We start from the raw sequence: 26,808 nt of genomic DNA on the forward strand, positions 1-26,808 counted from the left end.
GAACCGGAACGGTCCGCCGGAATGAACCGACACGAAATACAAATAGAAACAAGGTGGTAGATTGTGGCATCAGCAATTAAATGGGAGTTAGGGGAGAAACATGAGTGCTAACAAACATCTAGAAACATTTCTAACGATTGAGGAGCAGCCTCGGAAAGTAATGGCAGAGACGTAGTGAAAGAAGAGTTAAATCGGACCGCGATAGCGGGCGGATAGTGTTTATTTAAAACGTCTTCAACTGTCTATGTACCCCAGTTTTAAGCTTGGTGAGCTTCTAAATAGGGAGTTGGTGAAAGTCGCCACAGCAAAAAAGAGCTCGAGCGCAGCATCCACATGCGCGGACTGTATAACCGTGTTAGCATGGTGCACTGCATGCAGGATTACTACCCCTGTTAAATCTATCTGATTGATCTCCCTCAAAAGCGCTTATCAACTTACCGTTTTTTTATGACATTCAGGTAAGACCACATTTTGGCTTTGATTCGTTTGTACCGTTTTTGAAAGAATCCTCTGAAGTGGTGGCACCCAAGATTGCAGAAAGGTAATCTAGCTAGCGATCTTTATGAAGAAGTGTATACTTTTATTGAAAACTACGAAGGATGTACAGAAAGACGATGCAAGTATTTTTAAACACATCGAAATTTCACAAGTCTTGATCTATCTTTAGAAGTGAGGTACTTTTGTTATCTCTGTTACCACGGTGAAACTTCGGTCCTGAACATGCCATCACCCATTGCCAAAACAGGAATAGTTGACTTTTTTTCTCTCATCATGTTATGAGATGACGACCGCTGGCCATGTTTCTTGAAGGAATTTGCTGCAGTCCTTCGGGTCTGTCAGTTCCTGGCATTCACTGAAATACGCATGTGGCACCGACTACAAATTCGGTGCGGAAGAACATCGTACAAGCGCTTCCTTCCTTCAACATATATAGTTAGTATTATAATAGCCAACCTCTCTTTTACTTCTACAAGTACGCTAATCGTAAACGGTTCACACATTTTAGCGCGAAAGCAGATCTCAAGGCAGGTCTAGATCTTCCCAAAGCCGCATGACATCCGTGTTCTTGGTCTTATTTTCAATCCAGGACTTCATCTCGTCCCGGAGCTCGGACGTCGTGAAATGATTCTTCCAGTCGCCAATTTTTCCCTTGCGGACACGACCGGAACCTTCATGCGACTCCTTCTTGGAAAGGCCATTCGTCCTGTATATCTCCATAGACGGCAACCTCTTCTCCTCAGGCAGGCCCAGCAAGCTGCTGACGAAGGTGCTGCACCCACAGTTGAACACCTCTCTCATGTTGCCTAGACTGCACGCGTCTAGTATCCTCTGAAAGAGCTTCTCGTCGTTTCTGAGTGCATCACCGTACTTTTCCTTGTCGATGAAGTCGGCGATCTTCAGGACCCATGCTCTAGTGTCCTTCTTCAGGTCCTCGTAGGTGAAAAACAGGATGTTGGAATCTTGTCGGCGCTCGTACCAGGGGACAAGGTGGTCGAAGAAGTCGCCGTAAGGTACGCGCCCGTTCACGAACGCCTTGACGAATGTCTCGAACGATACGTCTGTGCACGTCTTCGGGGTGTGTCCCAGAAGATAGTGATAGTAGGAGACGGCACAGTCGTAAGGATTCCTTGCCACGTATATGTACCTAGCAGGAAATAAAGGACAAGTGTGAGAAAGAGTTCCATCTTTGACTTGCACATTATTGTCGAAGCAGTTCGTTGATTTCGTCTCACACTGCTATTTGAAAATGACCAGAAACAACAAACGCTTCAATTTGCGTTAATTTCACCCATGCAGTTTAGCTATGGAGTGAGATAAATCTCACTACCTACAACCTACAAGCGCATGCAAACAATTCTCCTGCTGTCGCATGGAGCACACGTAGTAATAATATCCTGCTATGGAAGTATACACTTTACAGAAGCTTCTTCTCAATAAATATACTTTTGTGTCATTGTGCTGTTTAAATGAACATTTAATGCCCATAATTTTCTCCAATCGGACTGACTTTAAGGACAGTTACTTTGAATGCGAAGTTCATTTCCTTTTAAGGAGGGGGGCCCACTCCAGCAGCGTGAATGCTCTTTTTTATAGGCTATGCTCGCGCCAGAATTATGCATGTTATTCTTGTTCAAACAGCACGATGTAGACATCACTCGAAAGCTTAATGTACATTTTATCAATTGATACACACTGCTTTAGTGTGGCCGCATTATCAACTGCACAAGAGGTGGTATTGAAATGACGAAATCGGTAGTCTCGTTTAGTGACTTAGAGAACTTTAATGAAGAAACTAGTTTAAACTTACGACAGTTTCGCTTGTCCTGCATATAGAATAATGTTTATCTAGCAACAAAATGGTCTCAGAATGTGGATTCGTTGAACTGCATTTGTTCGATGACCATTTAAATGTAACAAAATTTGGCTACTTTGGGCACGAATATCTGCTCTCAATTGGGGTGCACAGCAGCAATATTTTTATCACTTGAGGCGGACAGGACACTTGTGCAGCGTTCGAAGTTTAATCAAACTATTTCTTTTACTTTTTTTTCAATTGCATTCCCAATTTGAAGATTTCCTGGAGGTTTCAATGCTGCCTCACGATCAGGATTCTTCAAATCGGCACAACACGTCAGTCCTTCGAAAGGAGGAGTATACAGTGACTGGTAAAACGTTAGTGACGCAAATACCCCTGGATAATGTACACCTCTTCTCATGTCACATGCCAGGAATTGCACTTTTGTAGCAAGCATTCAGCCACTACTAACATGGATTTCCCGTTGCGGAATTTGCTGAGGCACGGTTTCACTACATTTCCTATGATACTGATCACTACAATGATCAGTATCATAGGACTTGATGCGGCATTAACGTCAGCTTTATTGATATTTACGCTTTTGACTCCACATTCTCAATTCGGTGGTGGCGAGGTGCAAAAACAATCGAGTGCTGTGAAATATCAGTGCACGTTAAGTAGCCACAAGGAGTAAAAATTGATCCGGAGCCATCTATTACGGCATCTCTCATATTCCATATGCCGCTTTGGGAAATTAAACTCCACATACAACTACTTCCCGTTTATCTGTTTTATTATTATCCTTCACGAGCGCTTCCAACCGACCGAAGAACGTCGTGATATGAGGACTACGCCTACTGCAGGGCAAATGCCTCTCCCATGTCTCACCACTTAACCCGGTCCTGCGCCAGACGCGGCCATCATACTCCCGCAAACTCCTTAATCTCATCCGCCCACCTAAATTTCTGCCACCCCTTGCCACGCTCCCTTTATCTTGGAAACCATTCCGCTACTCTTGACGGCCTTCGGTTATCCTGCCTTCGCATTATATGCCCTGGCCACGCCGATTTCTTCATATCGATTTCGACTAGGACATCATTAACCCTCGTTTGTTCCCTAACCCACTCTGCCCGCTTCCCGTCTCTTAGCGTTACACCCATTTCTTTTTCTAGCATTTTTTTTCTAGCAGTTCTAGAGCCTGCATTTATAAGACCTGCCGCGATTAACGCTCTAAACCACGTAAGGGATGTCGGTAAACTGCCGTCCTTGATACGAGAGAACCTGCCAAACACATGATAATAGAGGTTCAGCGAATCTTTCTGGTGCTCTAGAAATATTAGAAAAACGTACTTGGCCTTGTTGGAGTGCCTATGCATGCTGAACGGCAAGTGAGTCATCAGGGCGCCGGGCCTTGGCATTTTGGTCGCGGCATCCGCGCCCATGAAGTCGAAGTAGGGCGCTTGGAGCAGGAAGTCAGTGACGTTGTTGGGAGCGTTGCCCCCGGTGAAGATGTTGCACACGATGTACTGGGTCCACGTTGTTCCACACTTTGGGTAAGTGGCGATGAAGACGTCGTCCTCCCTCGGCTGGTACTGCATTGCCGCGCGCACGTTCTCCGCACGGAGGAAGTCGTTCACAAGGAGTCCATCCACCTCCACAAGGCTCTCTTCGTTCATTTTCAGTGAGGTCTCAGAAAGGCTGCGTAAAAGGAAAGAGGCCTTTAAGATGTCGCCAGTGATCTGCAGCATTGCAGGCAACGAGACCCAAGGCAATGATATATATCCCTGTTAAAGTTCTTTGATGCAGCGCTGGCGCATTAAGCAGCCATTCAGACGCACTTAATCTCAAACCGAAGTCAGTGGGAGACTGCGTCGCTTAGACCTCATCCGGAGGTACATCTCCGGATAGTGGGCTGGGCCCTGAGGGTCGCCAAGAAGCATGGTCTTCGAGCCACCCAGCGCCGGCCGTCGCGAGGGCCAACTCACCTGTCTAAGCCTTAGCCCTAAACCCTACCCTCTTTGTCATAAGACAAAAAAATTCTGGGGGGGGGGGGCATTTTGTTGACCTAAAGTGCGGTGAGGCGAAAGCCTTTAGCGCGGTGTTGATGCTTGTGTGACTGAAGTGTGGTTAAGGTGTTCAGTACGCAATTGTTTGTGAGTCTTAAATGCTGGAGACACTGGAGGGCGTTTGGAAGGCATCCGTCTAATTCGTCACCTTTCAGCAAACGCACTCCAGCGTCCTAGACAAGGAGAACTACGTATGCGTTGGCAGGAAGCAGCGTAGTCGTTAGCACGCTCGGCTGCGGAACGGAAGGATGGTGGTTCGCATCCAGTAGTGCACAGTCTTTTTTCTTATCGAGTTGAAGAGCGTAACGGACGGACGGACGGAATGACGTCACTTCCGTTGTCGTGACTTCCGGTTGTCGATGTAACGGACGGACAGGATCTCGACCGGGAGTATGAGCCATTAAAGGTTTTCGCCTTAATAAAAGTTTGTTCCTTTGTTTGAATAAATGGCAGCGGAAAGTAAACGAAGACATCGAAGAAACACACAGACGAGGACGACGCAGCATCGTCCTCGTCTGTGTGTTTCTTCGATGTCTTCGTTTACTTTCCGCTGCCATTTATTCGATCATGCACCAACTAGCTCAACAATCCACCTTATTTTCCTTTGTTTGTTGGGCAGCAGCTTCATGAATCTACTCTGGTCCACCACAGAAGTTCCAATCCAATATTTGTTTCAACATCATCTACAAACAGCGCTGATGTTGCGGGCAGTGGACAAAAATCCTCAAAATAGGGCTCTACAGCATCTGCTTACCGTCAAATTGACAGCGACATTACAGTGCACGTCAGTACACACGAAAAAAATAAATTGCAAACAAAGCGCTCCACCTCAAGTCCCAGATACTATTATTAACGCGATAGCAATAATTCACGAGACAAGCCGACGTCATTTTACGTGTGACCGCTGTACCATTGCGTCAGTAGTGGTATGAGTACTCCACAGGATCTCTGATTTTATGCAAGTGAAGTACTACTTGCGCGCGAGAGATTTCGGAGGCTATAGAATTGTACACTTAAGGGTAGGTTAAGCACTATGTAAGTTTTGCTGGCAAGTGATGTGCAGGGATTATTTATTTCGTCTTAAATGAGGAAGGCAATTAAAAAACGGTCTTCAGAATTGCTGATGTCTACTATAATATCTAATGTGAAAAAGACAATAAAAGCGTGGTAACAAACAAGTATTTGTGGAGCCTAATTACGGCCGGGAGCAAAAGAATAACGGTGCTTTAGAAAACCTACGTCTTCAGAGGCTGTGTAGCACAACCATCGTCGCCATCATTGGCTTGGCCACAGAAACAAGAAGCGGCGCTGGGGATTAGCTCTTCCCTCGTGCACTCCGCTCGTGCCTTGAGCGCATTCGGTTCTCTCTCTGTGTTAGCTTCGAAAAATTTCTGCCCATGTCGCCTCGCAACCTTTCTCAGTTAATATCACCTGCCTTTCGAGATGAGCGTCCATAATGTGAACACGGCGCTATCATATCCAGAGGTTGTTTACTCGCCTTTGCCGCATTCACTACACGCTAAGCATCCAAACACAGTCTTGGTGAAAAGTCTTAAGGCCAAAATATTTTTCCCTTCAGCCACTTAACAGAACCATTGCGGCACTATTGGAGACCGAATTACCTTGCAACGCTCGCACAACGTTCCTTCTTCTTATTGACTTCTGTTTTGAATGATCCACTACACGGAGCATTCTAGGAACATTCATTTCGCTGCAGCTGAACGCTGTGACCTTAGGACTTTTGACCAATACTGTACGTTGCCATAACTGAGTGCTGTAAAAGTAATACCACCATCATTAACCATCTTGATACTGCTGCGAGAAAACTGCTCCTGTTTTGTGACAGCCACACTTAATATATCATTGCAAATCTTCCTTACCGCATTACAGCACGATATCTCTCCTAGTACTCCAGTACGTTAACTTTCAACTGATAATCAATCCGACACAAATAATGGTCACTTTTTCGTTTTGCATGCCATGTCATAGTACAGTAGGGGAAAAAACTCTCTGGACCGCATGATCAGCAAACGAAGCCGATAGCTCTATAATTTGCCACCACCTCTTCTTTCACCTGCACATGTCCAACCGGAGGCTAATAATAGAGCTATCGAATCGCTTTGCGGATCACGTGGTCCAAAGTCTTTTGTCCCCGACTGTACCTACCTCCTTCTTTACCTCCAACAGAATAAAATACAGCACTTTTGTCATCCAATCAATACAATTTGATTCGTCAATCTTAATGGTAAACAATAATTGTATAGGTCGTTGCGCTTTATATTCTAGAATTTGGAGGTCGTCTTTAAGTCTCCTAGCTTCCACTATAAACTGACGAGTAATATGTTGATTAGTCCAGATGTTGGCACCACAATGAACTCTGTCAGGCAAAGAAAAAAAAAACGAAGCGATGCCTTCGTGATCGAAATAGTAGATTGGTAAAATATCTTGCCTTCTTGTCCCAGATGGTGTGTATCTTCGTCTGCCGCCTCTTCAAGCCTTTAGAGCTTCCCTGCGGAGTAGGAATAAGCGTTAGGCGACAACTAATAAAGACGGACGCACTTTTCGAGGCACATTTGGAGAGATGGCAAGCAAAGCCAACTTCTGAGCTCAGCTCTATACCTAGGATACGATTGATTCGTCTGTCCGTGGAGTAGAACGCCTAGACTCTGCAAAGGGCAGCCGCGGTCTAGTATGAAGTTCTGCAACTGCTTCTCATGAAACAGCGAACGCTTTCTCTCACTCTCAATAATTTTTTTTTTACCTTGATAAGTGGGCTCAAATATGCCAAAGAGCCTCAAGCACTTTTCTAGGTTGTGGAAGTTCGCGCAGCTGTATCGGGCACATGTCAGGAAACAGGGCTAGGAAGTCGGTTCATCAACCGGCTGATATGAGCTTGACTTCGGAAAACTGAGTATCCAGGCCGGATGCACAGATGGTGAAATCGTACATGTAAGCATCCTCTTTTCTTCGTTTTTTTTTGCACAGAATAGCCAGCAATTGGTTTAGGTTTACTATTACGACTGTTGTAGTTTAGTGCAGTAAGCAGACTGGAATCACCAACCGTCTAGACAACCGCTAAGGCACACAAATAGAAACAACTGCTGCTTACATCTTGTGCATATGCTGATTTGCGAAAACTTTTTCTAAGCGCTGCAAATTCACGATGCGTCCAATTGGTACCTTCATTGTAAACAAGGAAATCGTAGCACTCCTGAAGCGTCATTTTTCGTTGTGAAGCTGCATGATGGCAAGCGACCTGGGTATCTCTCCCCTCAACAGCAACAAAAACACCAAATGAGAGTTCTTGAACAAATCAAACGTACCTAAATGAAGCTTTAAAACACTGCAGCGCAACCAAAGACTAGTGTTTTGAAGCTGCAGTGTCTTGAAGCTATGTGCTACCAACAAGCCCAAAAAGCCACCCTACTGTACCTAAATGAAGTGCTACTTAGATCGCTGATGCCCAATTGTATCTAATAAATTACTTTCGAGCTCAGAGAATTTCGGCACGCCGCCACTTTCATCTCATCGAACATTTTAGTGAGCATTTATTTAATTGTTTTGGAACAAAATGCACCATTTCGGCACACAATTAGTGATTTTTATACGTGAAACTTTTGACACGGTTTTTGCAAATGTGTGCACCCTCGAAGGCTTCTCACCAGCGTACTACCACTTCGAAAACAGAGGCGTCACATCTGGTTTAGATTCGTTTCACTTCCTAGATAGCTTGTAGTTTGAAAGTGGCCGAACATATTGTTTTCCACGCTTTCGTCGCACGCAGTCTGAGGGAAAAGTAAAGGAAAAACACAGCAGCGTCCACTTGCATTATGTGTTGGCAATGCGGTAGAATTCAAAGCTGTTCTACTGGTTTGTTCTACCGGAAACAACACAGGAACGTCCACTTTCACTACGTGTGGCAACGCGGTTGCTTCGAAGCTCTTCATAATTTTTCTGAAGTGGCGGGCTCTGTTGCTCTGCTCAGGCAACGCCTTTCCCGAGCTCTTCTCGTGCATCATCTGCCATGATTCACAGGGGGAGGCTTCACACAGACAATATCTGGCAATGTCACTTCCTGCCAGTCAATGGCAGTTATCCGCCTTGGCGACGTCACTGCCGCAATGGCGACGTCACGTCGCTCTAAAAAATGGGTTTTCTGCGTTCTGGTGACGTCAGTGGTGACGTCACAGTGCTCAGCCAATCAGGATTTTTCTGAACAACACCAGCAGGAGCAGGGCTATTGCTCCAAAGAGTGTTCTATGTTATCGCTTAAAGCTTGTTTCCAAAGAAAGTCAAGTTTCAATTCACCTATACAGGGAGTGGGCAGAGAAGTAGTTTCTTGAACACCTAAAATCATCAAGGGATGGAAGTGAACCCTGAGTCCGCCTGCAAGTATTTCGACAAGATGATTTGTTTTCACCTGAAGGAGAACAAGTATGTTTATGTTTTCAGGAAGGGATGGGTTAATGTGTCCATATACGTTAGACGCCTTAGGCACACCGCTGGCATTGGTAAGCAGAAAAGTGCATAAGGGTATATGCGAATGTACCAACTTTGTGACAGAGACAGTGTCTTGGAAAAATTAAATTGCTTCTTTTCATCAAATGTGTCAAATAGAGAGTAAATGTCTGGTGGATTAGCATTGCTAAGTACAAAATATTGTGCGAAAGAAAGGTAGGTAAAAAAAAATTGGGGGTAGGACAAGTCCTTTTTGAGGGCGTCCCAGGGAGGTACCGAACGTGGGCCAACACAATTTTGAAATTTTCAAGGACGAGCCGCTCCAATTTCGGCTAGAAGTGCTGTCGCAGTGATACATGCCTAGATTTGGTGAAATATTTTAATTCCTCAAATCCTATACCAGTGGCTCAGGTTTGCTTATATTGGTCAAAATGAGATACATCCTGGTGACTTGAACTGGTTTATAGTTTATGGGCGTTCAACGTCCCAAAGCGACTTAGGCTAGGTGGGAGGCCGTAGTGAAGGGCTCCGGAAATTTCGACCGCCTGGGGTTTTTTAACGTACACTGCCATCGCACAGTACAAGGGCCTCTAGAATTTTGCCTCCATTCAAATTCCACCGCCGCGGCTGGGATCGAACCCGCGTCATTTGGGTCATCAGCCGAGCACCTGATTTGAATTGAAAGGCAGAATTCCTTAATGTCTACTGAAGGGGGTTTGAAATTGTTTTCTACTGTGCTTTGGCCATGCAACTGGCGCTCATCTTGAAAAAGAAAATCCTGGTAAATAGGACGTGCCTTTGGTTGTCAGGTTATCAAGCGCTTGTCAGTGCTCCTACTGCCGCGACCAAAGGGCACACCGCATCTCGTGCGTGTTCAGAGTGCCCCTGTCCCACTAGAAAGAAGGTGTCGCTGCCCGCAAATAGGAATGGGTGGTGAAGAACCGTGAAGCATGGAGGCTTTCGGAAAAAATGTTGTACGCGACATTTAATTGAAACAAAAACACCCGCGCCCACGTTCTACCACACAGAACGTACCGCGGACAGAGAAAAAGATTACAAGCGACCGAGAGCAGGAGCGATGGTTATAAAAATGGTCTCTAGACTTTCTATACACACGTCGTATAGACTCTATTTCCTTGATATAGATATTTTTGACTGTAGACAAAAATAAAACTGCCTCTAGAGAAAAATCTACTAAACATGCATGTCCATAAAGCTGTAGATTGAGTGTAGACTGTGCATTAGATTTGCATTGTCTTTATTAGAGTAATAGTTAGCATTTGTCTTCAGAAGTGCAAACTTATCTGCGAAATGTCCATGGATAGTCTATAGACTATCTATAGAAGATTTTATAAGGGCATAGGCCAGTACTGTCGTGTTAGAGTAACCTCTTCAGCGTCTGATAAACCGTCAGCGACGGTATAACACCAATTCAGAAAATAGGCAGCGTTGATCCCGACAAGCATACAAGAGTTGAACTTATGTTTACATTCACGCATGGTCGGTGAGCAACCAGTGCACAGCTGCGGTGAATACTGCGTGCTGTTGAGCTGAGGTCACCTGCCGACCTCCATTCTATAATGTATATGAGAACAGCCTGGTAATATCGTCGGCGCATTACCTGCGAAACCGGAGCCTCCCATGTCGCCCCTGCCCATACCACCGGAACCTCACTTGTGGTAACCTCTTTTGGCACACTCCGTACGTTGAACTCACAGCGCTCGGCACTCAGCCCATGAGGACACCTAACCCCACGTGCCATTGCACAGCTGGTGACTGGAGCTCTCACTGTGCTAAAGGCAGATTCATAAACAGTGGTGGTGAACCGGATATGCGTTCGGGAATTTAAATTATGCACATTTTTATAGAAGATTTTACACGGCGAAGTAGAGACCTTTGAATAATTTGTGAAACGCACACCGATGCAGTAATGTCGAAGGAATGTCTGGAATTGTAGGCACGTGTATTCAAGCGGGGCTTCTCGCAGTCGACTCGAAAACTTCAGCTCGAAGACTCCTTCACAGCTCACTAAATTTCCCGAATCGAAAAATTTCCTCAAAATATTAAGCCACATTAGGCCAATCGTGTGAATTGCTAATTATATAATAAAAATCATTCTACTTTCTCTGCCACGCAACTTAACTAATAAATGAAGAGCAGAAACATGCGACGACGCGATACGCTCGTCCACGTTCGGCAAGTGGATTTTTCTAGCAACACCAGAGGGCACAGCCGTTACTCTTCTCTTGGCAAAGACAGCTGAATTTATTAAACGATCCACAAGAACCATGCTTTATGGCGCAGGCAGCGACCAAATCAGCATCTTCTGGGGCAGCCGTGACAACAGTGGTGCCACACGCCTCATTGAAGCTTCGAGAAAAGTTCGCTTATTGAGCATTTATTAAAGAACGCATTGCACGCAGCAGTATAATCCATCCTGGCATATAATCATGCTGGCGTTTTTCATAGTGCAAATTGTACATTTAAACTATAGCCCTGTTTCATTACTGAAAGCTGAAAATGAAAATCGGTTTTTGAGGGAAGGAAATGGCGCAGTAACTGTATCAGATGTCTCGATGGACACCCGAACCGCGCCATAAGCAAGGGATAAAGAAGGTGATTGGCTGGAAGGGGGTCCATAGACGGGGAAAAGCTGCGTCATTCATAAGTTGTATCCGACTATAGGGCATTTCGCTTTTACACTGAGCCTTTGAATTTCCTGCATCTGTTAAGAATCTGCACAAGGAGTCTCCTAGGTGGCACACCCATTTTTGAAGCTATCTCTTCAAAAATGCGGCGGCTCTTTAAGGGCAGCATATACTCCAGCACCAAAGCGCATTGTTCACGAAGCAAAGATTTCGACGACCGCGGTGATTCGGGAAGGTGGTCCATCATGCGGCTCTTCCGCCACGACGGCCACGATAGCTCGACGTTTGAAAATGAAAAAAGACGCATCTAGGGAATTCACGGCTTTCTCAGAAACGCATCACCGAGATTTGTATCGAGGCATGCATGAGTGATTATGAGCATGTAAATAACAGACGTTGGAATTAAGCGAGTACCATGCGCTTCCAGTACACTTCCTCTGAGCTTGGCGCGCAGTCGTAGCGCCATCCTGTAAGCACCTATACTAAACCCCCTTCGCCATGCACGGCACTGTCCAAGCAGATGGCGCGCCTATCTACTGAGACGTTTGAACATGGATAAAGGCACGTCTAGTGAATGCACGGGTTTCAGAGGAACGTCGTATCTTCGAGATCTCTACTGTGGAATACATGAGTAATTTTGAGCATTCAGATTTCAGAATTAAGCGAGTACCATGCGTTTCCAGTACAATTCCTCCAAGCTTGGCGTGCAGTCGTAGCGCCATCCTGTAGGCACCAACGGAAACCCCCCTTCGCCATGCACGCGCTGCCCAAGCAGATGGCGCCGCGTATCTTCTGAGACTTTTGAACATGGATAAAGGCGCGTGTAGTGAACGCACGGGTCTCTTAGAAACGTATCTTGGAGATCTGTGCCGAGGCATACATGAGTAGCTTTGAGCATGTAAGCTACAGATTTCTAAATTAAGCGAGTACCATGCGTTTCCAGTACAATTCCTCCCAGCTTGGCGTGTAGTCGTAGCACCATCCTGTATGCACCCACTGAAACCCCCCTTCGTCATGCACGGCGCTGGCCCAGCAAATGGCGCGCGTATCTTCTGAGTCAGCGTCTTCCCTCAATGCTGATGCGTCATCTAAATAAGTGGGTGCTCACCCATGAGAGAACGCTATCGCCTTTCACTCTTAAGAGAGCTTAAGCGTCTCCTTAGTTTTTTTTTTTGCCGATGTCTTCCCGGAAGCGCACCCACCGGACGGAAAGGGCACAATCTACGTCGGGCGAGTTCTTGGAGGTGCCTCGAGTCGCTGTGAGGGGGGGTCGGATATGAAGTATTCATACGAGACGTAAAATATCACGTCCGAGATTCTTGGACAAAAATTTTGAATAATAGAAAACAGGCACTGGTAGAGAAACGATGAAGGTAATGGTTCATCCCTCCAGTATGGAGCAAAATCTTTTTTTATAGCGTTTCTATTGTTCGCATCGAGCACTTTGCCATAGAAACCAATGCGGAACGCTTTGAGCTATCACAGATACATTAATAGCAAAAAATTTCAAGCTTGCCTGCGGGATATGTGCGGATATATTGATTGTTGCAGTGAAATCTTACAATATATTAAAAAAATTGTGCTCGTAGTGTTTCCCGTTCAAAAATGCTTTTGTTCAGAATTGTTGGGCATGGCGCTCCATGAACAACATGCCAAGCAGAATAAGCAGATGTAACCATAAACACGGTATACTTTTACGCATTTTTAAATACTAGGCAAAGACGTTTAAGTTTTATAACACGCACCAACGTGGCAAAAAAAGGTTATCAGATCAATCTTAGTTCATTCAGTGAGGCCTTACTTAACCTCGCCACTCATGTCTTGTTTTCTTTAGAATGTCTATGATCTTATAACGAATTCTTCATTTCCATTCATACGTTTGAGGCAATTACATGACTAGTTCCTTCTCATTGTGTTATTTCTTTTACATCAAGTACTTGAAACTATCAAAATTTTATTTCCACCATTATTAAAATTATTTCACCGAAACAAAAGAATTTGCTAGGAAATGGTGTCTGAAGCCCCAATTTAAGAGCTTGCAGGGCACAATCGTCATATCTGCAGAAAATTTCAGGGGACACTAAAGCTCCGCCTTAAGAACGTGACGCGATAGCGTAGTTAGTTAATTCCCATAAATGCCGAAGGTCATTCTCTACTTTGCATTCCAGATCCCTGCGAGTCCTCATACCGCTCTTGGCTCAGTGGTGCAGCGGTTAAGCGATGCTCCACTACCCTGCGATGGCAGGTGCTCCCAGCATTGGGCCTTGTGCGACCCAGGTTGCTTTTCCTGAGCGACCAAGCATTAATCTAACTGCCACCTGCCACGGTGGGCAGGTTGTGTTTACGCCGCAAGGGCACGTCAAGCCAAAGCCAGGCAATAAAGAAAAAAAACCAAGGTAGCCCATCTGCCTCCTAGGTTGCTCTCCAGGGACCACCTGCCAGAGTCATGCTGGTGACTTTTCGCTCGCAGCGCTGATGTCGGATTTTCTGGGTAACGGGGCCTTTAACGCTATCGCATTAAAACTAAATTTATTCGTAAAACACGCCCCCATGAAGTAAACATTCGTGGTACGCAACTTGTTCAAGAACGGGCAGAAAAGTGACATGAAAACATGCGAAGCAGTTCCAGAACCAAAATATCAACAAAACTCTAAGATAATTACTATTTGATGAGCGCATATCTCCGCGAGGTGTCGTAAATGGTACAGCAAGTATTATTTCTATCTGCTCACCTCCTTTTTCAAAGATCAGTGCTCGTGAGCTGACGCGTCGTTTAGCTGTGAGGCCCTCTGCACTGTTCCCGTCAAATGTTCGGAGTTACCGAAATGGGAAGCATCTGAAACAGCTGCGACATCTGAACAACCATGTGACGTCCTGGAGGGCAAGGAGGAATGGCAGAAGCCATCATTCTGCTGCAGCGGCGATGTATGTGCCGCAGGTGCAATACCCTTTATCTGTGACACCAGCTCACTGCAAACATCCCGGGCCAGCTACCCAGTTTCATTTGATTTCTTTTTATCGTGTCCCCACTCAGAGTAGCATGCCAGCTATTTTTAAACGTCGGCTAAACTCTCTGCTTTTTAAGTAAAGGGATTGTCACTCTCTCTCTTTACCGTGTACTCGTTTATGGCTTTGTTCTAATATGTTTTGCACCTTTGAATGATCGTTTTGATGTTTTCTAGTCTTTTTTTGCAGTACAGTGGGCGTCCGGTTCCCCAAAGAGAAAGCTGTTTGCATTGTTCTGAGACAAGTCTCTCGTATAGATGCACCGGTAGGGATGGCTTTGGAAAAAAAATAACTTCCTTCTTTTTCAGTTCTGCGTTCACACATCCACCTACTCTCTCTCTCTCTCTCTCTCTCTCTCTGCACCTTGACCATAAATGCCATAGCTAAAAAGACCATGGGCCAGGCCTAGCTCATTCACACCATGAGATTTTTGAGCTCTTCGTGCTGCAGTGCAGTACATCGATGCACAAACACCCCAAAAATAGGCTGTCTTCTGTGATTCAAAAGCTGCCCTATAATGTTTTGTCTCAATTCTGCTTTACGCCATGGCGATCAGAAGCAACTGGTAGTCGAGATTCGACATCTTCAACACTAAGCACTGAATGAGGGTCATGACATAATCTTCCAGTGGCTACCAGGACACTGTGGCATTGTCGGCAACGACGCAACTGACGCCGCAGCTCGATCGACCCACGGAAGTACCAACATTGTCCGGATACCACTGACAAGAGCTGAGACAGCAAGACATGTGAGAGTGCTTGGCCGAAATGAGATTTTAGCGTCTTGATCATCCCCAAGAAACTCGGCATGCCGTTTGCACCGCCTTGACCTCTTATTTCAGCTGAATCCTCCGTCAGGCCGCTACCGCTGTGATGCTACGCTGTTGTGTCGCCAGTAGCTGGGAGTGGCGTTTACAAATGCCTACTCCCACTTAATCGCTATGGCAGACTCACCGGCGTGCAAGAACTGCGGGTGCTACGAGACAGTTGAGCACCTACTTTGTGACTGCCCTCGATTTGAGCGTGAGCGTGCCCTCCTGGCTGTAACACTCCGCCGCTTAGATCCTCGTCCGCTTAAAGAAACCAAGAGTCTGGGTCCCTGGACTAAACCTTCATCGCAGAGGAGGGCTGTGAAAGCGCTTTACAAGTTCCCGAAGGACTCAGGACTGAGTGCAAGGTTATAAGCTTTTAGTGCGTGCCCTGTGTACCTTGTTAATAATAACCTACGGACACGGGAAAAAGTGATCTCCCTTTCCTCTCTATCCTTTCTATCTATCCCTCCGTTGCCCTTCCCACGTGTAGGGCAGCATACTGGGCATCGTCTAGTTGACCTCCCTGCCTTTCCGTTCATTTCTCTCTCCCTTTCTTGACTTTGCCAGCTGCGAAACTCACCATATGTTCCATGTACAAAAACATGGCGCTTAGACTGGCCAAGAATCGGAGGTTGCCACACCCTCGCGATCCCTCCGCCTTTACGGAGAACTGCTCATCGATATTGGAAAATGCGGATATATTGGCGGGGGAAAAACGTTCAGTGGCTCTACAAATAGCTTGGTGCTTAGCTCATACGAGGCTCTATTGTCTTTAAAATGCAGTAAGGTTCCTGGGGGACGAGGCGGGCCTCGAAGCTGAATTTTGGAACTGGTACGTGCCCCGCCGCGGTGGCTCAGTGGTTAGGGCGCTCGACTACTGATCCGGAGTTCCCGGGTTCGAACCCGACGGCGGCGGCTGCGTTTTTATGGAGGAAAAACGCTAAGGCGCCCGTGTGCTGTGCGATGTCAGTGCACGTTAAAGATCCCCAGGTGGTCGAAATTATTCCGGAGCCCTCCACTACGGCACCTCTTCTTCCTTTCTTCTTTCACTCCCTCCTTTATCTCTTCCCTTACGGCGCGGTTCAGGTGTCCAACGATATATGAGACAGATACTGCATCATTTCCTTTCCCCCAAAACCAATTATTATTATTATTAACTGGTACGACAAAAGATCTTCGATTCACTGTTAACCTTCCGCGGATTAAAACGAGTGTTGGATACAGACCACTTTACGTTTCGAGGTTGACTTGGATAACATACTTATCGGCCAGCAAGTTAACGCGAATGTTCTCAAGGGGTGCTGCACCTAATGCTGTTTTTCTGATGTCGCTATCCACAAGACGTCCTTGAGTGAAAATGTTGTTTAAAGCCTTCATTTTGAGTTTTTATCGAGGGCCTTCCAACTCGAGACGAAGAAGAGGACTGATCCTTCTACTAGAGGAATGTATAGTACTTACTTACCAGAGAAGTGGTAAGGCTGTAGTTTTGATTGTATTTGCAGAATCACATTTATGCGCTCTGTTCGCCAGTATACTGTTGACTAGGTTGGCTTGAACAGGCCGGACGGTAACTACTGGAAGTAAATAGATCCCGTAATCACTTCGTACCACTGAGAGTATACACATACGACAACGAGTTGATCATAATATTCTTGTTTTTATGTGTGCTCACTCAATTTTGACATGCAGAAGCGCGATGTAGTTACAGCTGACAGCCGTGAGGATTTAGGAGCAAAAACAAACGCTGAATTAAAAAAAAATCGAGCTTGTTTTTTACCATGAAGCTAACGATTAATTCAAGCAAAACCAAATACATAGTATTTAGCTCACGAGCAAAAGTGATTGAAAGCAAACGAATTAACATTGTCATTAACGACCACTCACTTGAACGAACACACTCATTTAAGTATCTTGGTGTCATTCTAGATGAACACCTTCACTTGAAAAATCAGATTAGCACTGTCTGTTCTAAGTTGGCTTCTGGCTGTTATGCGTTATTACACGCCGGCGATTGTTTTAACAGACATACACTGCGTACCCTTTATTTCGCCCTTTTTAACAGTCATTTAACATATTGTGTAGAATCATGGCGTTTGACATAACAACACTTACCTTGATCCTATTCGGCGATTACAAAAACGGGCTACCCGCATTATAACACAAAGCAAGTATACCGATCGAGCCAAGTAAACTACTTTTCCGGTTATTAAATATCCTTCCTTTTATCTTTTTTCCGGGCTTTAAAGATAGCGGTGTGTGTAAACAACATAGTAAAATATAATCAACCTTTCAATGCCTCCCTGTGTCGCTCTCCTTCTAGACTCACAAGAAACCTCAAACATAGTAACTTTAATCCCCCACCGAATCATAACATCTAAAGCGAAACACTGGTGCAGTTTTCAGGAGCCAAGGTTTGGAATGCTTTACCACCAGAAATAAAACAGCCCCATGAAAGAAATAAAACATTAAGAACACACTTTATGAGCCTTATTAAACCTACGTGATACTCATTTTCAGTTTGTGTTTGTTGTATACCCGTGTTGTTCAGGACAGACCTGTATTCATTTTGCAGTAAAATGCGCATTATTTTATTTTCTCCTGATTGTATGCTATATTTTTGTCTTCCGCTATGATTTTGTGCTTTTCATTTCACACAAGTGCGGTGTCATTGCCGTCATGTATTTTGTTTCTGAACCGCACACTAACCTCCGTCTATGGGTTCAGTCAGTGTTTTGATAATTTGTATAGCAAGAGGAGGTATAAAAATGAAAATGAAATGAAATGAAATGTTCAAAACATACACACACACAGGCTGACGCGTACGTAAGCGCAAGTACACTGTTTTTAGGCCCTCTGTGTCTCAGCCCCGGTCGCATCATGTTACGCTTGCAGTGACTGTTATGAGCATTGTTTTCTGCATCGTACGCCATTGCGCCTGCTTGTGTCGAGGCTGGCATAACATGCTAGATCTCGTTTGCTCTCTGGCTAACCTTTTGACTTTGCGAGCAGGCGTAAAGTGACGGTTTTATTTGACGTTGAGGATTACTTAGAATCGTGGAACATACCTAGAAACTAGACCGTATAATTTGCTGTATTCACGTCAATACATTTTGTTGGTATGCTAAACCTAACTCGCTGCCAGTTGGCAACTGCATGAGTGTTGTTGCAAGTTATCAGCGAGGGAAAACCACTTATGTTTAATGCGAATATCTCAATCTTATACAAGAATTCACGAGGATTGCGACACACGCTGGGCCTAATAAAAATTATTTTTTGGTTGTTTGTCAAAGCAGGAGTCCTAACCCAATCTTTAAGATTCAGTTTGTGATCTCTGCGCCATGTAACTTATGAAAGTCAGTAATGAGAAGTACATATTCTGATTAGCTAGCAATATTTTCCTCAAAAAGTACATGTTTCGATGCGAACCGCACCGCTGCATGGCTTCTCTGGGAAATCTATTTTCGCAAACATGCTTATATGGAATGGAAGCGTTTGATGGCACAGCATATGGAGAGACACATGCTATGACGATACGGTGAAGACAGACACAAACACGAGCTATAATTACGCTTAGATATTACCGCTAACGAATAATCTTTCGGGCAATGCCTATAACAGCCTATTCCAGAAAGAACGAATGTCGACGAGCCAATCTAGGCACTGAGGCCTGCGTGAAAGAACCACAAAAGAATGCGAATTAAAAATCCGCACACCCATTTGCAGTTTAAGAAAACACTAAGTTTGCCGCTGTACGCCTCACTACCATTACTGTCGTTTTGAGCGGTGCCTTAGTGTTCATAAATTACGGACAGTTTTCATTTCCTGATGAATTAACGCAAGAGCTAATAAACGCTATTGTCTTGAATCTAGCCCGGTGTGGATATTTTTACCTGTTAAAATCACTGAGGATGTGTAAACACGATTGCTGTAAAGAGGAAAAAACCATAATGAAAAGCCACGCTTGCTCCTATAGAAGTCACATCACCACACCTCATTTGTTTCCACACAACACAATGCCGGAAACTTCAGCAGACGCAAAGATTTTCAAATACCTAAACTTTTGTTTAGCTTAATTATGCTTAATTCGTTGATTACTGGATAATATTCGTGACTGCGCATATTGTTATCAGCTTGAAGGGCAATGGTAATATCTCCCAGAAAGTGAAGCTGAGACCGTAATCGCATAAATCCGATCCATATACAAGGCCTGAAAAACGAACTGAATCCGTGTAGTTGCCACTGCGTTGGTTTGGTTTCTTGGGGTCAAGACTCAGGCTCTAACGGACGCCGTAGTGGATGGCTCCGGATAATTTAGACCACCTGGGGTTCTTTAACGCTCATTGACATCGCGCAGTACACGGGTCTTTTGTGTTTCGCCTCCATCGAAATGCGACCCCCGCGGCCGGGATCGAACTCTCGTCTTTCGGGTTAGCAGCCGAGAGCCATAGCGACTGGGCCACCGCGGCGGATGACAACTGCTTTTCGAGAGCGCGCCTAGGAATATTGCGGCGAGAAGGTCACGTGACCTCACATCTCACGTCTAATGTCACTGGGAGGCAGAACTTGACGCGAGTATATTGTTCTGGGATTAAATAAGCCCCTCAATTTCTCTGTACAGAGCCCTCTATGCCAGACACGGCGTAATTGGTTTCCAGGCTGGCAACGACGATTTTCGACATTTTCACAACTGACGAGCGATGTCATTCATTTGAAGCGACATGGAACAGTTGACGCCTGTCATGCTTTTCTGTGTGCGTACGTTTGTGTACGCATGTAGATAGCAACTAGCGGTTTCAACACCCCGCACAGCCGCACACAGGTTCTGACGAATGCCGTAGCGGAAGGGTCTGGATTAATTTAAACCAGCGGCGGTTATTTAACATCCGCAGACTTCGCACTGCACCCGGGCCCTTTTTTCATGTCGCCGCCAGTGAGGCACCACCGCCGCAGCTGGCATTTTGTGGGTGCGTATGTGTGGATGCTTGAGTGAGTGCGTGTCTGCAAATACACGTACGCACCCGAAGCTGTAGAATGAAGTTTTTTTTTAATTCCTTTTGCATTACTGGTCACTTTAACGATCGAAGTCACTTGCTGATTCGCGGCTGATTTATTTGTAAGTTACTCCGAATGAACATGATGATGATGATGAATCAACATTTATTAAGACCGAAATAAATCGGTGGTGCACGCAGGCACCAGACGGGATGGTTCCCTAGTTACGGGACCCATATGTTTCCAGCAGCTCCTGGCCCCTGTCTGTCAGTGCGAGCTGAATCGGTAGGGCGGGGCTGGATAGCAAGGTATCCCATCGCTCAAGGGGTTGGTGATTGGGGATGTTGGCGGGAAGGGGAGGAGGCGGGGTCTTGAGTTCTGTGCACTCTGCCAAGACGTGCGGCAGGGTGCCCTTTTCTCGTTTGCAAAAAGGACATAGCATATCGTGTTCCGCAGGGTACATGCGGTCCATCAGTACGGGAGGCGCAAGCGATCCCGCCTGCGCTCGACGCAGGATCGTCTGTTGTTGCCTGGTGATGAATAACGTGATGACAAATAGGTTGGGTAGACCATCTTCTCAGGAACTTTCGGTGTTCTGCTGTAATTTATGAACATTCACAATCTATTCATGGACAGTGGAGAGAGTAAACACCTGTAGAGAAAATGCACAAACGCAGACGTTATTGCCCGTCCGTCACTGGTTGTACAACAACACCTTTCTTAAGAAGCAGCCTGGGAATTATTTCCGACAGCTATCCGTTGCTCGCTTCGCGCGCAAGAAGACCAGTGTTCGAATCCCGGTTCCGCGTAATTCTCCACAGGGTTAAAAAAGAACTACGCACTCCCTCACCAGAGCAGGATTTGGCCACCCTGGTGTAGTGCTTGGCCACAAACCTCTATGAACGAAACAATTAACCCTCGGCCCTCTGTCCCCAGTGGCTGCGGAGCAGCCGACCAAGGCGGCAGTCAGACCTGTGACGCAGCGGAGGGTGCTAAGCAGGTGGTGGCAGAAAGTTAGGTGAGCGGTGGCCGCAGGATACGGAGGCCGCAGCTGGCAGCTGGACAGGGTTAATCGGAGAGGCATGGGAGAGACCTTTTCCTCGGCACTGGGCGTAGTCAGGCTGATGGTGACGATTATGAGAGGAAACTAAACAAAAAAAGACTCCCAGTATTTCATTTTACTGAAAGGGTAAAAAGAAGGCACACAAAAATAGCATTACAAAAACCCTGATTGCACTTAGAGCGTCACGTCTGCGCTACAAGCGTTGTTGAACGTAAATTGTGTGATGCCACTTTCAGGGAGACTTTGGCCGATAAAGACTCACCGAGTCTTTATTTGACAACGCAGATTAAGGTCTGTACAGGATGACCGTTCATTTAGGGCTGCGCTTAAAGCTATCAATCTAGAGGGCGCTGCCCCAGGAACGTCCGACAAACCGTCAGGCAACCAACCAACAAGAGGAAACAAGAATCAATTTTCTTTTCGCAATTATGTTTTTGGCATAACGGCCTCCTAAACGTTTTTCCTTTGTTTTTTTCCCTCTCGACAAGGATCACTCATATGGTGCGCTGAACACCTGACATTTTTTTAAACTAGTTTTTTGCCCGCGATGCTTAAAAGCTTTTCGAGGGTGCCGCATTATCTTGTACCCAAGCCTCTGGATCACTTCAATGGCAGGAACGCTGCAAGTGCCCCGCTGCACGGCTCAAGAACAAAACGTTTTCTATATGAAATTTTTTAAGGTCGAAAGGAGTTCTATTACTGCTTTTGAACAATGTTTTGACTCATTTACTAGGAACATGCAAATAGGGAACATACTACTCCTTGTCAATGCTGCTAGACCTTACCAACATCGGTAAGAACCAAGACATTCGCACGCAGTTCAGCAAGCAACTCATCCAGCAGGAGTTCAGTCAGCAAGCAACTCATCGCTTTGCGGCATTAGTAATTCTGATAAAAATGCTTCCAAGTTTAAATGCATGAGATATAAGAGCAGGCAGTAGCGAGCATCGAAGTAGATGTCGCCACCGAATGTGTTGGTTAGCGGTTAAGCGCAGGATCTGTTAAGGCGCATTTATACCCCGGCGTAACGCGCGCGCTGCACGGCGACGTCACGTCAGCCAAAGCGAGACCCTCTATACTCCAAATGCGCTTGACCGCCGACGGGTTCGGCGGCTTCGGCGCACTCTGACCGCACTGGCGGAGACTTGGAGCACGTGTCTATTTCGCGCCGAGTGCGCCAGCCTCCGCCGGCCCGGCCAGACGGGTTCGGCTCCGCGGCGAGGCTCGCGTTGTGACGTCATGTGCCTCCTCAGAGCACCGCCACGGCGAAATCGCAAGCTCGCGGCCAGTAAAGCTTTCGCTTTAAAATAAGGTAGGGGCAAATGAGTATAAAAAAGACACTCGCATCCAAAAAAGACACGACAGTAGATAAGAATGACTCCTGATTTGCTGAGCAGATCAAGTCAAGCGAGAACATTCGATATAAATATTTAGTGGCCACCTTTAGCACTACGCTTTTAGTATGGACAGCAAAAAAGAAATGGTGTGGACACTAATGCTCCGCATTAATGATAGGACGCGGTACCGTTATGGGTTAACGACCTAATATGCGGAAACAGTCATTATAAACTTCACATTCATAGGTCCCTGGAAGTCCACAAACCACTCCGTCAGCAATGGTGCAGCGGTTAAGGGATGCGCCACAACCGTGCGATGGAGAGAGAGAGAACAACTTTATTAGCCACTTGAGGGTTGGAAAGGAGGGCAGGTAGGCCGAGTGTGGTCCCCAGAACGGGGTGACGTCTTGAGCCCACGAGACGAGTGCGAGTTGTGTCTTCTTGTCTGGTCTTGCAAGAAGTTGGATCCAACCTTCCGCGGAGGGAGCTGGAAGTAATGTTTGGAAGGCGCTACCACTGATGGTGCTGGTGCAACCCAGGTTGCTCTTCGATAGCAACCTCTAGCGATCGGTCATTAATTTTGCAGCCACCTGCCACGGTGGTCAATTCGCTCCCAATCTGATGGGCAGGTTTCGATGATGCTGTAAGGTCACGTGACCTTGATGGCCACCTAGGTTGCTTCTGCGACAGGTGGCGACCTGGGCCGCCCTATTTTTCGCTCACAACGCCGACGCCCACAACGCCAGCGCTGAGAACGGCGACGCCAAGAACGCCGACGCCAAGAACGCGATCGCCAATAACGCCGACGCCCCCAACGCGATCGCCAATAACGCCGACGCCCACAACGCCAACGCCCACAACGCCGACGCTGATAACGCTGTAGCACACAACGCCGATGACAGATTTTCGGGCTAACGAGACCAATCGCATTAATATTTGGCATTTTACACCATTGGCCTAATTTTCAAAATTATGCCAATTTTTCAGTAAAGCATGTCACGTTGCAACTTATTAAAGACATAAACCGTTATTCACGGGTTTTACGCTGCTTTATGTACTGTCAGGATCACAACACGAATACGAAGGGTGTTTTCGATTGTGAGCCAAGGATCACATGGCTCGGCAGCACTACATTCTGCGCTGCTGAAAGGCTGCCTGAAACAAGCCCTTCGCGAACGAATTCCGGGCCGCTGAATCACGGACACGATCCGAACCTACGTGTTTACCGAAAGCAGCATGCATCAAGTCGCAGTCCTCTGCAATGTCCTCAGGGTTCAACGAGCCCCTTTCTGCCGTGCACAATACTCAGTTGCTGCTTCTGCGAGCAGCTGCTATGGAAGATAATCACTTTTTCACTTTGTTTCCTGCCCACCCAGGTAACCTATTAATGCGACAGCATTGTATTCGTAATAGGCAAACGAAACCAAGAGTTGGCGTTTGATCAGCATCACTGGTCCCAAAAGTTCCAGAGGACGTTCCAGCGGTATCAAAGAAAAACCTACCTTGGGCAGATAAGTTTCCTTACGTGCTATGAATGCGAAACCATCGTGGACTACTGCTGTTTTCATTGGTTAGTTTGCGGTATTCTGTTCGTTTGTGCAATTTAGTTCGCGTTGGTCGCCAAACCGCACACCATTCGGAGCTTGGTGGGTTAACGAATGCACATATATGCATTCTCTACTCAACGTTCAAAGATGGCGCCGAGGCCTCATACCCCTCACAGCGCAGTGGAGCAATGATTAAGTGATGCGCCACGGCACTGGCAGGTGACTGTTCCTGTCACAGCCACCCATTGGGTTTGTGCGACCCATGTTGCTATTCTTGCGCGACGCTCCTCCGAGCTTACCCGAGGTTATCCGAGTTACTACCGAGTAGCCGGGTTACTGAATATCTCAGGTAAGCTCGGGTAAGTGTCCATGGCACGCATGAGGGAAGTAATGCTTACGCATTAATAAAATGTCTTCCGACGGTGCGGGGAATTGGACCCAGGACTTTCAGATCGGCCACAAAGCCGCATTTATTCATGGCCAACAAAGGTGAGCCTAGTATATGCGTTGCCACGGGACAGTATGCTAATGAGTAGGTGTGTCATTAGAAAGGTATAGAAAAAATTGAAAAGTAAGTACAATAAAAAAGGAATAAAAATTGTAGGGTGTTAACGTAGTTACAGCGAGTAGACGTGCAAAATCACGGGTTTAGGTTGATTGGCTTATGGTTTTGCTTTGCTGGGTCGTCGGCACGTTTGGCGACGACATTAGACGGAGGTTAAGCTCTGATAGAGGTTAAGTTGATGTAATCCGTTAGCGCCGAAAATGGAAGTTGATAAAGACGGCTATATGCAATGCACAGTGCGAGTGTGCGTTGCAGTTTAACACGAGGCGTGGTCGACTGCGGTGGTAGAATAGTGCTCTCGAGCAGTGGCCAGCGAAGCTGATCTGTTCGCGCCTCCGCGGTTTGAATACCAGTCACGGCAATATTTATTTTATTCATTTATTCAAGCTATAATAGCAAGCTTCAGCGATAAATCGGCTTTTGCAGCTTTGACCTTGAAGTAGAGCTTTCCCTAAAAGACAAATCGTTCCCCGATGCGTAGCCGATGGGCATAGCTCCACTTCTTCATTGAATTCACGCAGCTCCCAAAGCAGGCATCCAGTGAGGCTGTCTTGGGATCAGTACCAGAAAAGATAAAAGCGACCGAGCCGCCGTGTAGGGACGTTAACCTGAGAGTTTCAGGTTGTAAAGAATTTATAGCGTACGCGGACTTCCCGGATCGGTGAATAACATGTGCGCTGACATCCAGGCCATCGGATAAAAACCAGTATATAAACCGGGGAAATTTATATTGCCCTTGTTGGTTCACACTAGCCAACACGGGCCGAAAAAACAGGGCACCACTGTCCTGCAGTCAGGTGGGGCTAAAAACGACCGCCCTGTTGTATGGGACTGTTCTGTCTCTCACCGAAAAAGCAACCAAACAAACAAGCAAACAAACATACAAAGAAGAAGCCCGTGTACTTTGAAAAGCGAAAGCAGATGGGTGATAAGGAGAGTAATTGGGGATTGCAGTTAGATTCCTGCAAGTTGAAGATTTTCTTGCAGCTGTAAGCTGCAGTCCCACAGCTGCTCTCTAACGCGAGCCGATTTTCGAAGTCCGTAAGACTGCTTTCATGCTGTACAAGCGCTATGGTTCAAACGGCCGCGGCTTTGGATCTGACCTTATAACCCCCACGACGGTTTTGTAGTCATTTTTAACGCGATAACGTTAAGGAACTCATGACGCAAAACATCCGGCGTCGTCATCGGCGTCGTCGTTGACCGTGCGCGAAAAATCCACTAAAAACCTCCAGAGAGGCCCCCTATGAGGCAGGTGGGCCACCCGGGCTACTTGACCTTGCGGTGTCAGTACAACCTGCCCTCCGGATAGTGAGCGAACAGTCCACCGTGGCACGTGGCAGTTAAGTAGCTCGGGAAGAGCGGGCCACACAATGTCCACCGCTGGGAGCATACTGCCATCGCAGGGCAATGACACATCGCTTAACCACTGCACCAGGAGGGGTATGAGGACTCCCAGGGATCTATGAATATAAAGTAGAGAGTGACCAATTCTGCACATATGGAACTTCAGACACGTATGCAGAGCTGACGTTTCCCCTCCAATTTCTGTCTTACCACGCGGCATACACGAGCTTGTATAGAGTACACGTCAATGAATTTGTTAAAGTTAGTCACGTTTAGAGTCGCTCAAGAGAAGAATGTAAGCGTTTTTATCGTGTGACGATCGCTAAGTTCCTGGGGCACTAAGTAATTGAGTTTTCCACAACTAGGTGCTCGTTGGCGCACTTGCGTGGAGCACTTCTTGCTTAATGCTGCTCAACAGCACAAAATTACGATTCATTTCTTGTTCGTTTTTGCGTAAACTTGGACGTCACTTGCGTCAGTCAGGATGACGCATTTATGCTATTTTTCTTTTAGGTCTAATCTGAGGTTGAACAAATATCAGTCCTGGAATTAAGAGTTCTCACTGTTACTGCGGCTCAATTACGAGCGTAGAAAATCTAAGTTCGTGCCTAAGTGCATCTGTTTGAAAGGCCAAGTGTAATGCATAGTACGCTGTTAGGCGGTGATGAAGGA

At 46.2% G+C, this 26,808-nt stretch overlaps 1 protein-coding gene across 4 annotated transcripts in view; it reads right to left on the minus strand.

The window, feature by feature from the left end:
• Positions 1-557: 557 nt before the first annotated feature.
• Positions 558-26,808, minus strand: part of LOC144133176 (amine sulfotransferase-like) — a 34,707-nt gene continuing 8,456 nt past the window's right edge. The window contains exons 2-5 of one of the 4 annotated variants that reach the window (XM_077666061.1): positions 16,748-16,859; positions 6,812-6,871; positions 3,647-3,994; positions 558-1,645 (exon numbers count right to left, since the gene is read on the minus strand). In XM_077666061.1, coding sequence (XP_077522187.1) covers positions 1,021-1,645; positions 3,647-3,972 — 951 coding nt within the window. In that variant the 5' untranslated portion in view covers positions 3,973-3,994; positions 6,812-6,871; positions 16,748-16,859 and the 3' untranslated portion in view covers positions 558-1,020. Of the gene's footprint in view, positions 1,646-3,646; positions 3,995-6,811; positions 6,872-8,024; positions 8,148-14,200; positions 14,381-16,747; positions 16,860-26,808 lie in introns of those variants that run through there. The other 3 variants (XM_077666063.1, XM_077666062.1, XM_077666060.1) reach the window with 3 other exon arrangements.

Source organism: Amblyomma americanum, chromosome 5 (assembly GCF_052857255.1).
Source record: "Amblyomma americanum isolate KBUSLIRL-KWMA chromosome 5, ASM5285725v1, whole genome shotgun sequence".
NCBI classification, from domain to species: Eukaryota; Metazoa; Arthropoda; class Arachnida; order Ixodida; family Ixodidae; genus Amblyomma; species Amblyomma americanum.